This window comes from Cynocephalus volans, chromosome 12 (assembly GCF_027409185.1).
Source record: "Cynocephalus volans isolate mCynVol1 chromosome 12, mCynVol1.pri, whole genome shotgun sequence".
In the NCBI taxonomy this organism is placed as follows: Eukaryota; Metazoa; Chordata; class Mammalia; order Dermoptera; family Cynocephalidae; genus Cynocephalus; species Cynocephalus volans.
In genome coordinates this window covers 27,158,865-27,173,921 of record NC_084471.1, presented here as the reverse complement: position 1 = coordinate 27,173,921, position 15,057 = coordinate 27,158,865, and the positions used below count along the sequence as shown (strand labels likewise).

The following is a 15,057-nucleotide window of genomic DNA, read 5'->3' as shown; positions in this document are numbered from 1 at the left end:
AACCCTTTAAAGAAAATACAGGGGCAAATATTTGTGACTTTGGAATCTTGGCAATAGTTTTTAAATATGACACTAAAAGTACAGGCAATAAATAGATAAACTGCACTTCATTAAAACTGAAAACTTTTATGCATCAAAAAGACACCATCAAGAAACTGAAAGGCAACCCACAGAACAGGAGAAAATAACTGCAAATCACATACCTCATAAGGGTATAATATCCAGAATAATAACGAACTCTTACAAAGCAACAACAAAAAGACAAACAACCCTATTTTTAAAAAGGGCAAAGTACTTGAATAGACATTTCTCCAAAGCACATATACAACCGGCCAAAAAACACATGAACAGATGCTCAAAATCACTAATCATTAGGTAAATGCACATCCAAACTACAATGAGATACCACTTCATACCTATTAGAATGAATATAATAATTTTAAAAAAGGGAAAATAACAAGTATTGGCAAGGATGAGGAGAAACTGGAACCCTAATACATTACTACTGGGAACGTACAATAGTGCAGCCACTGTGGAAACAGTTTGGGGGGTTTCTCAGAAAGTTAAATATAGAATTATCATATGACCCAGCAATTCCACAGCTAGGTGTACACATATATACCCTAAAGAAATGAAACCAGGGACTCAGATGCCTGTACACCAATGTTCACAGCAGCATTATTCACAACAGCTAAAGGGTGGAAAAAAATCCAGTATCCATCAAAAGATGAATGGATAAACAAAACATGTATTTTCATAACAGAATATTATTCAACCATGAAGTGAAGTTCTGATACATGCTAAACATGGATGAACCCTGAAAACATGCTAAATGAAATAAGCCAGACACAAAAGGACAAATATAGTATGATTCCATTTATATGAAATATCTAGAATAGGGAAATTCATAGAGACAGAAAATAGATTAGAGGTTATCAGGGGCTGGAGGGAGGGGAAAAAGGGGAAATTATTTCTTAATGGGTTCAGAGTTTCTGTTTGGAATGATGAAAAATTTTGGAAACAGTGGTAATTATTGTACAACTTTGTGAAAGTAACTAATGACATTGAATTGTACACTTATAAATAGTTAAAATGGCAAATTTTGTGTTACATATATATTAACATAATATAACAAAACAAAACACCCCCCCCCCCACGAATTGCCTATAAGTCCAAAAGATAGATTATTCTAACATGTTAACAAGTAGTCTTTCAAATCAAAGCTGGTAAAGCACCAAACAGAATGCAGGCACTCTATACACTTAGAATGATACATCCAATGTGTGTTAACACCACCACTTGGAAAGAAAACAAAAAGATATCTTCTCTTAACTTTAAGAACCTTGTCAGTTGAAGAGGAATCATAAATGTTCAATGCTCAAAATTTGAGTTTCAATTCACTGCAAAGTTTTCAGGATCTGAATGGTGCTCAAGTACACACACACACACACACACACACACACACGTTTGCTTGCCAAATTCCTTAACACACACACACACACACACACACACACACACACACACACACACACACACACACACACACACACACACACACGTTTGCTTGCCAAATTCCTTAATAAAATGAAGAAACACTCCTACGAGTTCCTAGGAGGAATTTTATGTAACAAATAGATTTCTTCACCTTTTATATGTAAGAACAAAATTTATGGATAACTAGCTATATGTCAATTTTGTAACAAATCAAATATATATCCTGTGAAATGACAAATCTGATACTTTATATTGAGAGTGCTATTCTATAAAATTACAGCAGAGATTACTAAACAAATGGTTGGAACAAATATAAAGCAGATACCCTTTCTGGCACAGTGAGAGTTCATTATCTTAAGAATGACCCAGAAGAGAAAATGATTCCACTCTGCACAGACTTCTTCCCCAAGAAAGAACTGTGACTCAACAAAACCACACTTTAACAACATGGAGATTTTGTTATTAGAAATTTCAAAACAAAACGGAGGCATTTCCACATAATATTTATAACCTTCAAAGTACAATATTAATACTTGTCTGTCAGTTAGAAATAACAGCAGTTTGTTAGGCTACGGGGTTTAACATAAAACCAATTTACAAATGTGAAAACCAGTAGTGGTCCAATATTCACCATTACACATGAATCTGTTTCTTCCAGAAAATTTTTCCTTAAAAAATTAAAATCTCAGTATCATGAAATATTAAAATAACACCCCTAAACATGCCACAATCACTATTCACAAATAAAGTTAAAATGAAATATACAAAAATTCACTTAATACTGTTAAATAACAACAATAAACTACAAGATTTCCTGAACAGAAATGGTAGGACCCCTGAATGTTTTACAGTGAATGTCAGGAAAAAAAAATTAAGTTATGACTATTTTCATCATATGTAAGGCAAAAATTTACATGACCATTTCAAAATATACCAATTAAGAATTATAGTTTGTAAGTTGCACTAAACAAATAGTCCTTAAAAGTGAACACAAATGTTTAAAACACTGTTACCAACACCAAAGTGTGTTTAAGATGTTCAAAGAGATGCACAATTAAAACTGTAATATGTAGTATCTCTGGTAAACAGTTAATACCTATGGTGCTTTAAAGCAATCAGCTAAGTTCTCATTTCTCTCTTTTGTAATTTATCATGGCTCATTTCAAAGACATTATTACAGCTTTCACATGATTCTAAGTGGATGCTATTGAAACACACACAGGCCCCAAATGAAATAAACTGTTCCCCAATGGTATCATCCTTTCTAATAAAAGAAATGTATTTAAAACAACCAACAAAACCAAGACCTTTCATGTTTGAATGGACTTACATGGTTAAGTTTTAACTAAATTAAAGCACAATGTATAATAGGTAAGAGTATTAGTATACAAATATCCAGTAATATGCAGTAGGCATTTCTGAAATGAGGAATAGGTAAAAATAAATAATTCTGGTGCTTTAATTTATTTGTGTCTAATGTGAGATTCCCCCAAATGTCAGGTATTCACTTGCTTGAATCAATTTCTATATCACATGCTTTCCTAAACATAATGTGCTTTTAGCTATTCTATTTGCCAATGTTCAATAAGAAATTATAAAGAATGAACTTAAGAGTGTTCAAGATGGCTCACTTATTTTACTATTAAGCAAAGCTAAATTTACATTCCAGGAAACACTGCAGTTTAATTTTAAAAACAAACAAAAAATGCAGCAGTAAAACAATTTGTGAGGAGAAATAGAAGCGTTCACACATAATAAAGCCACTGCAACTTCCTCAGGCATTCAACTGTTGTGTTAAATAAACAGACAGTAGTTATTTAGCAGCAATGATTCCGCAATAAATAATGCACTGTGTTTCTCAGTCCTGCACAAAAATTGCAGCTACAGTTACATCAATAGCTGTAACCTACTGGCTCTAATGGCAGAGAAGACTTTAAAACCGACTGTACAAAAAAATTGTCACACTGTGACAACAAATATAAAACAATCTGTAGGTCTGAAATAAAAAGACTCCACTGTGAAGAGGACAGTGCAGACAAACGGAGATTCCAAGTCCACCAAAAGAAATAATTGCCTTCAGATCTGAGTCCTTGATTGATAAGAAAGGCTGGGGGCTGGGCTTGAAACCAAGTTATCAGACTTAAAAGAGCATGCTCTGTCTTCTGTTCTTCCCATGTCCTAAAATATAAAGTCATTTTATGAGGCAGTTCAAGGTTCAGTTTATCCCACATACAGAATTTGGTGACTATAGGAAGCTAATGTTCCCACCAGCAAAGCTAATATTCCACGGTAAGAGCGATCAGCACTGTCTTAAACGACCCTTTTGTTGATGGGGTCAGTCTACAGCTTCTATGCTTCGAAGTGATGAACCTGATGACTAGGGAAGCACAGGATGTGTCTTCTGCCTCAGGTACCAGGGATGGCGTGTGCAGTGATCAAGCCAGGCCACTTGTAAAAGGTCTTTGTGCCATCTGCAGCTTTCAGGATCCCTGACTTGACTGAGTCAGATTTCTCTCTGAAGATTTACTGAGCTGCCCACATCATACAGAAAAGTGAGTACGTGCAATGCTAAACATACACAGTTGTGGAATGCACTGTACATTGGTTTTTACATCAATAATTTTACTGATCAATTTATAAACCAAAAAGCTTGGTTCCACGTAAAAATTCATGACCGACATGTGAAATGGTTTATGACAAACACACCTGTCTCTGGATAAGAAGAATTTCGAAAACCCGGGTCCTTTTGCAACTGAATCTCTTTCAAACTGAATATAGATACGCCTAAAATGCATAGACAAAAATTATCAGGTGAAGGTCTAATATTATTAAAACAAATACAACCCAACTATAAACATTAAAAGGCATATACTGACTCAACATGAAACATTTATACTATATTTACAAGGTAAATATGACCTGCTGAAACATTTTCCTTTTTGTCCCAATGTTTTGAGGAGAAAACCAAACAAAGTAATCCTCCTTAGAATCTTTCTTCCCCCTAGCTATGCTTTAAAGCATGCTGTGAGAAGATGTTTCTCTGAGGAAAATATACAATGTTCCAGGACTTACTGGGGATGGGAGACCTAATCAAAATGTATTACTAGGTTCTTAATTCTCCCTGTCCTTTACCTCTGTCTCCTTATGGATGGCAGGGAGGTATCAGGCCCTCAAACTGTCTTCAGAGTTTTAGTGAAAAAAAAAAGAAACAGGTTTGTATAACAATACTGTCTACCTCAAACCGAAACTTGATATTAATAATGAAATATCACCTTTAAAAAAAACCTTGTAATTCATCTCTCTCTTTCCCAATCTCTGTCAGACAGGTGGTCTTTCATTAAAAAATATCCAGTAACTTCCAAGTGAAAAGTCTTAAGCATTTTTGATTCCTATTAGGTTTGTCACTGACTGCTACATAAATCTGGATAAGTCAATATCGTCTAGTAAATGAGAATGGGAAATTAATGAAAGTTTCTGGCAGCTCAGTTCCCTAATATTCTCCTAATTTCCCACTCACCTTTTAAAGTAAAATACTGGGGCAATTAAAAAAAGAATGTCATGAGTAAAATCTAAGAGACCTCAGAAATAGGAAATCTGCTATTTTAGTGACTCTGACAATATGTCATGGGAATAGTAAAGTCAGAGTTACCACAATAAAGAAAAATCACCTTTATATCTTAAGAAGGAAATGTACTTTTACAAAAAAAAATCTTATGTTTTGGTTGTGCTTCATTAATCTTTGCTTGAAATCCACTTTTAAAACTCTGCATCAAGGGTAGATTTTGGCCTAAGGACAATGTCTGTCATTAGATGACATATTCCAAACTTAAGTCCCAAAAGATTAATGACTCATACTTAAATACTATTGATTTCCTACAGAGTAGTGGCAATGTGCTCAGTGTTATAAGAAATAAATTAAAACATAGGAAAATAAGACATGCACTTTCCTTCCAAAAATTTTGATCTAATTATAGAAAATTACAAAAAAGGCTTAAAAATCAACAACCACCTCTTCCTAAACCTATAATCCGCCCCAAACCCCAACCCTGGACAAATGAAAATAAAGGGGAAAACACTAGGATTTCTCTTACTTTCTGGCAAAGCGTGTATTCTTGGTCCCAGACTTCGAAAATACACATGTTTCATGGCCTCTTCTGCTGAAACCCTTTTCTTAGATTCATACTGTGAAAAAGCAAAGAACTACTTCATTAACCTTCTCCCTAATTACTGCAGAAAGTGGGGGAAGGACAAATTAGCATTTAGAGCTACTTTTTAAAATCTTGATTACTTAATATGACTACTTTTTAAGCAACAATTTGGAGTACTCCAGATACACTCTAACTTGAGTTGCTGTTGAAATTATGTAGCAATAATTATATCTTAGTTTCCACATTTCCAAGATAAGCCTGGATCTTAAATAAAAATTTAGATTCCTTATAATTCCTTAAGTAATGAAAAATTAAAATATGTGAACTTTGGTGTTATTTTTCTTCATGAACACCAAAGGATTGCTGGAAATATACCCAATATCTTTATGGCAGACCTTCTTAATTACCTATTCAATATCCATTTGCCTTTTTTCCTTGATGATACAACCTAGATTTGTTCAAGGGGTCTATGCTTCCAGATCCAATAGATAACTGTTCTAAGTTTAGGCTATAATAAAAATCCTGCTCCCCAATTCCCAGCCTCTCTTACAATTAATGTTCTAGCCAATGAGACTGGGGAAGAAGCCTTGCAAAAGCCTTTGCTTTCAAGATATAAGAGGACTAATGTGGCTAGTACCACTCTCATCCTCCCTCTTCATCCTGCTTTGGAGGAAAATATGAATGATATTTGGAGGTGCAGCATCCTGTAAGGCAGTAGGTATAAGGAAAAGAGAACATAAGAGAACATGAATTGCAGAAATCATGGCCTTTACATAGTTAATCAATGCCAGCAGGTGATTACCTATGACTGTCTTTCAGGTCACAGGAGAGGCTCAGACACATTAACAGAAACCATATATATGTATTTTTTTACTCAAGCATGTGCCTTAAGCATGCTAGATACTACCATAAATAATCTTATTTGTCATTAACAATATTTGAGGGAGGTATTATTGACCCCATTTTATAGATGAGGAAACTGAGGCTTACCTATCCATTTAACAATTACAAAATAAGACGTGACTTACCTGAAGAAATTTTGTTATCAACTCAATTCCTTCAGAGTCTAACCTAGAAACAACAAAAAATAAGTAGTAATTTATCCTCTTTTAGCTGACAGAAACTTTTCAGATAAAACTATTTTCTAAGTGTTTAAATATGCTAAATTTTACTGCCCTAAAATAGCCACTCTTGTTGCTTTCATATAGACTCAAATCTGCTTTATCCTTAAAAGACTTATCTTGCCATTTGATTACGAACAAACCATAAATAACTAGACTTCAATTCAAATTTTCAATATTGAAGAACAAATCATTAATATTACCACAGAATTTTTAAAAATCACCATTCTGTCTCAAAACAAAATAATCTCTAATATAAGGAAAGCTTAAGTACTGCATCAATTTTCATTGTGTTCCAGTGAAGGCAAGCATACAAGAGCATCATTTCCTTATTATGTAGATGAAAAGACAGAGACAAGTGACCCCAAAATGTATCACTGGGGTTCAAGATAAACACAGAGACAAGACATTCAACAAATTTTTACAGTCTAGTCTGCTCAGCATTGGGTACTAGAAGATATTAACTTCAAGTTAAATATGCCACAATAACTTCATTAAACTTCATAAATAAGGGCTACAAAACCAATGATGTGGTAAATAAAGATAATTATACTGATGAAATTAATATAACCCAGAATAGTGAGGGTAGGGATTATTTTAATGGGATAATCTCTTGATTAGAAATCATAGGTTCTATCCTGCACTGCCTTTCACAGGCAAAAGTACAATTATGAATAAAGAAATATTTCCCCCCAAGTGCTCTCAGTGGGTCCTGTGGAGGCTGTCGCCTAGATATTCTCCAGACTCTTCTAATCCTCTGTAGTTTGCCACTCTGGCCATATCCAGATCTCCCTGGGCACAAACAAACCAGGTGCTAAGGTCATGGAGAATCTGCTTCAAAGAAGAACTTCAACCCTCTACAATGACATTACCAACAGCAAGCAACATATGAATGAAAAAACAGGATTTATGTTACTTGGGGGAGAAAAATACTCAGCACATATTATTCTTCCTAAGAAAGTCTAGTTAGAATGATTAGTTGCTAGAGTAACAATAAGAACATCAATTCACATAAATACTTTAAAAATATTTTTGTGTCAGACCATTTTGCTGTTCCTTCTCTAGCTTGAGAATAAATGGACACAGAGCAAGTGTGCTATGTTGTGAGCAATGTGAATGGCTTTTGATTAAAACAGATGATGGCCTTATTTGGTATGTTGGTGACTTTTTAATTTTTTTAAAGGAAAGATGGAAAATGTAGTCAAAGGGGTTAGTTATTCCATGTTACTTACTGAAAATATAATACATTCCACAAGTAAAAATGTTCCGACTATAATTTTAATGGGAGTCTTGAACTGATCTGGGGGTAGGTCTCATAAGAAACTTTAACTGAATGGCGGACACAAAGCATATGACATTTTGCTGAGGGGTCAGAAAGTTTATATTCTTCAAATACAAATTATGTCATTAACATTAGCCAAATACTGATGGGTCACCTTGTGTCACAGTCAAGATTTTATAAGAAAGTCAACACTTTCTTAGGTTTCTGTAAATAAATACAGAACAATTCTGTAGAAAGCAAAATGAAATTTCATCATGGTCTTAATGGTATTGAAAAAGGCATTAGTCAATTATAGGGGAAAAAAACTACCTTCATAAACTATAGAATTCTAATACATATATGACTATATTCTACTTCAGCTCAATTTCATTTACATGGTTTGGTGATTCTTGGTCACTGAATTATACAATAGTATGACACAGGAAGAAAGAAATTTAATTAAATTAGATCCTAAAATATTTAAAAATTGTGTGTATTATATATTTTTCCTGAGTCCTTACTGTGGCTAATGCTTCAAAAGACTGCAAAGAATCATGTAGGTTTTCCCAACTTTTGCTTAAGAAAAAAAAAAAAAAAAAAATACCTTGGTGCATGGTTTATGAGAGGCTGTGGTTTATATTTTGGAAAGCTGTAGTTCTTGAACTCATCATTTGAAGAAACACTTGGCCAAGTTTCCTGAGATGGAGTTCCTGAATTTAAAAAAATAAATTCATATATATATTTATAACATATATGACAACTTATAAATTATATATATATATGTGTATATATGCATTATATATATGAACAGGCAGAATTAAGAAACTGTCTTAGAGAACAATTTATATTTACTAGATGATTTAACTATTTCAACTGAAATAGAAATAATAGAAATAGTTAAAATATATGGACCTTTTATTGGACTGAACAATAATGTCATAAAAATGATGATGCCTGGCCCCTTTTCTATCCAGTTGACACTACCTAAGCTAGAAATATTCCTTGATGATATGCTGAAAGACAGTTTTCAATAATAATTTTGTTCTTCCATAAAATCTTTATTACAAAGGTAAAATTCAGTAAATGAAGTTACCTAGAAAAATCTATTTTTATAATAACTGTGTCAACTATAATTCATGTAAATAACAGCTGTTTATGTTAGTATCACAGCATCAAATTTTTAAATTTATTTTTTAGAGATACAGTCTTATCTAGCTAGTCAAATGTATTTGCAAAATCACTGGGAAAGCTTTCTTCTGTTACCTAGCAGTCGGAAAATTAAGTGCAGTTCATCTTCCACAGTTGATCCTGGAAATAGAGGTCTTCCAGAAGCCATTTCAAAGAAAATGCAACCAACACCCCTTTAAAATATACCATGAAAAAAAAAAAGAGCAATCCATTTACGTATTATGAAGCACAAGAATCTTTTCCTTAACATTGCTTCTCTGGAGAATTTTGTATTAGCCTGCTAGAAAACCTGCAGAGATTTTTTTAGATCCAACTAATTTGTTAACATGTACCCAATTTGTCTAAACTTCCATACTGCTATATTCATTTTTCCCACTTAAAACATCCAGCTCTCCTACGTATGATCCTTGAAGAATAACACTAATGATAACTAATAGTGGTTGAATGCTTACTATGTGTTAGAAACTGTTTTTCAAGTACATGAATTATCTCACTGAATCCTTACATCAGCCGTAGTGTGTACCGTGAACTGAAAGGGGCAAGACAGGAAGGAGGAAAGCCAACTAAAGAGATTGTAATGGTAATACAGGAGATGACAGAGGCCTGAGGTAAGGTAGTGGATAGCAAGGATAAAGAGAAGCAAATGATTCAAGACATTTTGATGCAGGAAGCAGAGGTGGAAAATGTAGGTGCAGGGTGTGGTGTACATACGAGAAGGAGGAGAAACGGATGGAGGCTCAGTGAACAGATGCTGTAATCTTGGAACTGTGTGAATACACCTAAGTTTAAGACATTTCTTCCACTAAGGGCCTCACAATCTAGCAACTGTCCATAAAATTTAGATTTACATAGTAAAATGATAGAGTTCCTAAGGAAAACAGTATGGAGGTTCCTCAAAAAACTAAAAATAGAAATACTATATGATCCAGCAATCCCTTTAATGGTTATATACCCAGAAGAAAGGGAATCAGTGTGTCAAAGAGATATCTACACTCCAATGTTTATTGCAACATTATTCACAATAGCCAAGATATGGTATCAACCTGAGCATCCATCAATAATGAATGGGTAAAGAAAATGTGGTATATACACACAATGGAGTAATATTCATCCAATAAAAAAAACCAACAATGAAATCCTGTCATTTGCAGCAACATGGATGAATTCAAAAGACATTATGTTAAGTGAAATAAGCCAGGCACAGAAAGACAAATATTGTACATTCTGACTCATATTAAAAAAACTGATCTCTTAGAAGCAGAGAGTAAAATAGTGGTTACCAAAGGCTGGGAAGGGTGGGGTGGGGTATCAGGGGGGATTGGGAGAGGTTGGTTAATGGGTACGAAAATACAGTTAGATAGGAGGAATAAGTTCTAATATTCGATAGCACAGTTGGGTGATTATAATTAACAATAATTTCTTGTATATTCCAAAATACCTAGAAGAGAAGATTTGGAATGTTCCCAACACAAAGAAATGATCATTGAGGTGATGGATATCCCAATTACCCTCATTTGATCATTACACATTGCATACATGTATTAAAATATCACATGTACCTCATAAATATGTACAGTTATTATGTATCAATTTAAGTTAATTAATTTTTAAAAATTAAAAATGTAATTACTATATGATCCGGCAATTCCACTCCTAGGTATATACCCAAAAGAACTGAAAGCAGGGTCTTGAAGAGATATTTGCACACCCATGTTCATAGGAGCATTATTTATAATAGCCAAAAGATGGAAGAATGGATAAGCAAAATACAGCATAAGTATAAATGAAGTATTAATTCAGCCTTAAAAAGGAAGGAGATTCTGACACATACTACAACATGGCTGAACCTTGAAGACATTATGCTAAGTGAAATAAGCCAGTGACAAAAGGACAAATACTGTATGATCCACTCCAATGAGTTAGAGTAGTCAAATTCATAGAGACAGAAAGTAGAACAGTGGTTGCCAGTGACTGGGGATGGCAGGGGGATAGGGAGTTGTTTAATGGGTAGAGTTTCAGTTTTGCAAGATGAAAAATGTTCTGGAGATGGGTGATGGTGATGGCTGCACAATAATGTGCATAAATGAATAAATGTACACTTAAAATTGGTTACAATGGTAAATTTTATGTTATGTATATTTTACCACAATTTAAAAAATGAATTAAAAAAATGTTGTACAAAACAAGATTTTACATAATTATTCAAGACAACAATAAAACCACAGTTCAGAGGAAGAAACTACTACCAGAGGATAGAGTGTATGCAGGAAAGGATTGATAAAAAGCTGTGTTTCGAAGGTTACTAGGCACAGGCCCTGGTTAGAGGAGAAGAGTGGGCATTCCAGATGCATGGACTGCTGTGAACACCAAGAGCAAAGGTAGGAAAACCCAAGTAACTTTTGAGTTGTAGTGAGTAGGCCATTTGGCTAAAAGGGAACATCCATGTTGAGAAATAGTCTGAAATAAGATGGAAAAGGCAGTTTAGAGACATCTTATGGAAATGTTTAAGTGTCAGATTGAGGAATTGTATCTTATTCTATAGAGGAAGAATGAGGTGGCCACAAAGGTGTTTGAGTAGAGGAATGCCATGATTGAAGTGGTATGTAAGAAAGATGGCTACCATATTATTTTTATACCAACTTAAAGTGGGTAGATTTTGGTGAATATTAAATGATGATAAAATAATTTTGTTTTAAATTACTATATATTGGATACTCTTCTGAGTGCTTTATACGTATTAGTTCATTTAGTCTGAACATTATCTACAGAACTTTAAAGTAGTTCTTGTCACTATTCCCATTTCCTAAAATGAGGAAACTGAGGCACAGGCCAATAATGTGAATAAGGTTATTAAAAAGTTATAAATGGTAGAATTGGTATTTAAACCTAGGTAATCTTATTTCCATGCCAAAACTCTTTCTTAATCACTGCTTATATTGTGGCTCTTTAAAATAATACCCCCTTAAAAGTCAAATACCTATGTCCTCTGTTAACAGCTACATTCTTTCAAAATTATTAATGTCAATAACATCTCTATATATTTACCACATGTCAATCTGTGTTGAGTACTCTGAAGAACCAAGAAGCACATCAGGTGGCCGGTACCACAGTGTGACAACTTCATTTGAGTAGGTCTTTGTGGGAACTGACTTGGCTCTGGCTAGTCCTTCATAGGGAAAAGAAAACAAAGAATCAGAAAATAGCTACAATGGATTTCTCAGCCCCTGTCCTCACCATGACCCCATTCAAAGAGATGCCTGAGATGGCTACTTGTAGTTTCTTGATGCTTCAACAAAATTAGTTTTATGAATTTTGTTGAGTGTATGTGGTCTTGGGTCAGCAAATTCTTATGTAATTAAACTAAATAATAAGAAATCCACAATCGGAGACTATGCTTACTTTTATGCATGTGAATGTACCTGGTACAGTGTCTGGATTCATCAAAACTTAAGAAATTTTCCTTCTATCCATGAATCATGATGCCAAAACTATTCCCTAGCTCAAACTAAATTAATCCGGAATAGGCCAATGACACCGAGATACACAGTTTTACTATTTACAGCTATAAGCTTTTGCTCCCCTTTAACCTGATTCTAACTTTCATTTGCTATACCATTTTTAAAATCAAAAACCCTGAAATTATTGGTCCTGTTGAGTTTTACTGACAATTTCCTTGCAGAAATCTATTTGGTGAAACTTTCCTAGGAATAAATTACAATGCTGTTCTGCACTCTCTTCTTAGGTTTCAGGTTACATGGATAATTTTAACCTCATTGCCTTTGGATATTATTAATTGCTGCAAATAATGTAAAACATTTGCCATCACTGTGTCAATTCAATATGGACTCCTCTGATTATCCAGAAATAAAGGCTAGAGAGTTCACAACTTTATCTCTTGAGTCACTAGCATGAGAGAGTTGCTATTATTACCTTTAAGCCTCTAAATTCTGATCACCTGAAGAAGCAACTTTAAAAATACATCTGAGTAAATATTAATTTATTTTACCATACATTTTATTTCAAGTAATAAGGAAGAATTTTTAGGATGAAATTGTTAATGTATAACTGATTAATATACTTAACAAAAAAATGCCATAACAGGATAATTCAATACTTTATTAAATTGAATTAAAGTCACATTAATGATACCAGAAAATTAAATAATTAGGCAGCACTCACACTATTTTAATTTAGTATAATGGTTATAGGGTGCAATTGGAACAATGTTGACATTATTTTACTTAATTACAAGTTTTACTCTAGCATCTCAACTTGGTGAAATAAGTCTTAACAAATTATTTTCCTACCAATTTTGGTAATTAGCAAGATGGGGGCAGCTTTCTGATCTCTCTTCAGAAGAATGGGATATATGAAGGGAAAGGAAAGGGCTGCATATGTGCTTATCCTATAACATATCATATTGAGGCAAATTCCCAATTATAGTTTCTTCAGTACCTTACTCTCCTGCTCCTGAGGATTTTGAACTAGGGTGCTTGTCCAAACAGACTCCTGGTTCACAATTAGAATTCTAGTTGGCATGAAATAAAATAAAAAATAATCTCTCCCTAACCAAATTAATTAAATGTGATATGGCATTATTATACAAACCATTTTCTATCATTCATAAAAATGTCTATATTCATAGTTCCTAGACCTCTGAATTTCACTGATCACAAAAAAAGGGTAGAATTTTCAAAGGAATCAAGAATAATTCACAGTATACATACACAAAGTTACACGACCCTCCCTTACTTGAAGCTACAAGTATATTTACTACACAACCAATAAAATAAATAACTTAAGCAATAGAGATAAAGTTGATTAGTTGATTGTACTATTTCATGGAGTAATCAGAATTTCTTGTTGGCCTGTGGGATGATAAAATTTGCTTGGCTTGTTTTGTAGAGGTGAGAAGCAAAATTTAAAGCACTTGGAGTATTCCCTGATTAATGTAGATTTTTTTTTTTTTTTGGCTTTTTGTGACCGGTAAGGGGATCGCAACCCTTGGCTAGGTGTCGCCCGCACCGCGCTCAGCCAGTGAGCGTACCGACCATTCCTTATATAAGATCCGAACCCGCAGCGGGAGCGCCGCTGTGCTCCCAGGCACCGCACTCACCCGAGTGCACCACGGGCCGGCCCTAATATAGATTTTTGATGGCCCTTGACATTCCTTTCACATTTCTAATATCCAAGTAGGGTTTCTCTGTCACTGCCATTCATTTGGGATTAAGGACTAAAGAGCAGAATATGTGGCTTGGTGAGGGCGGGGGGAGGTAGGGGAAGAGAGCAAGAAGGAGAGGGATGGGGGAAGGAGAGAGAGAAAAATAGAAATGAACAGAGAAAATAACAACTGTAAGGAAAATAATATAAACTATGCCCAAGAAGAGACTATAGAATCTATATAAGTATATGCAAATAACTTGTAATTTCTTACTCAAACACATGGAGCCCACCGATTTCCTTTTTAAGGAAGGAAATACAAATAGTAACTTACCTTTCAAACAAATGGCAAAGCATTAAATGAGCAAAAGTACAGGAATAGCCAGAAGAAATTCACCATTTAATATCAGTGAATTTTTAATCTGTTACTAACACAGTATTACTTGAAACACTCATATTTATCAAATTTAATAAAATATTCCAAAAGCAAAACTACCATAATCATTTGTGAAAAATTATAAAAGCTAATTATAGTAAACTGTGTGGACACTGGGGGTGGGGGTGGGGTAGGGACTGCGGTGTTGACCAGTATGGAGCTCTGAACCTGTGACTTTGGTGTTATCAGCACCACACTTGTCCAAGTGAGGTAACTGGCCAGCCGTGTATAGTATTTTTAAAACTAAGT

The 15,057-nt window shown here is 34.2% G+C and overlaps 1 protein-coding gene across 2 annotated transcripts in view; it reads right to left on the bottom strand.

Moving 5' to 3' along the window:
* Positions 1-1,755: 1,755 nt before the first annotated feature.
* Positions 1,756-15,057, bottom strand: part of CDK17 (cyclin dependent kinase 17) — a 104,393-nt gene continuing 91,091 nt past the window's right edge. For both annotated transcript variants that reach the window (XM_063074595.1, XM_063074594.1), the window contains exons 11-17: positions 12,258-12,378; positions 9,288-9,385; positions 8,629-8,734; positions 6,671-6,713; positions 5,586-5,676; positions 4,201-4,278; positions 1,756-3,672 (exon numbers count right to left, since the gene is read on the bottom strand). In XM_063074595.1, the coding sequence (XP_062930665.1) occupies positions 3,635-3,672; positions 4,201-4,278; positions 5,586-5,676; positions 6,671-6,713; positions 8,629-8,734; positions 9,288-9,385; positions 12,258-12,378 (575 nt within the window). In that variant the 3' untranslated portion in view covers positions 1,756-3,634. The remainder of the gene's footprint in view (positions 3,673-4,200; positions 4,279-5,585; positions 5,677-6,670; positions 6,714-8,628; positions 8,735-9,287; positions 9,386-12,257; positions 12,379-15,057) is intronic.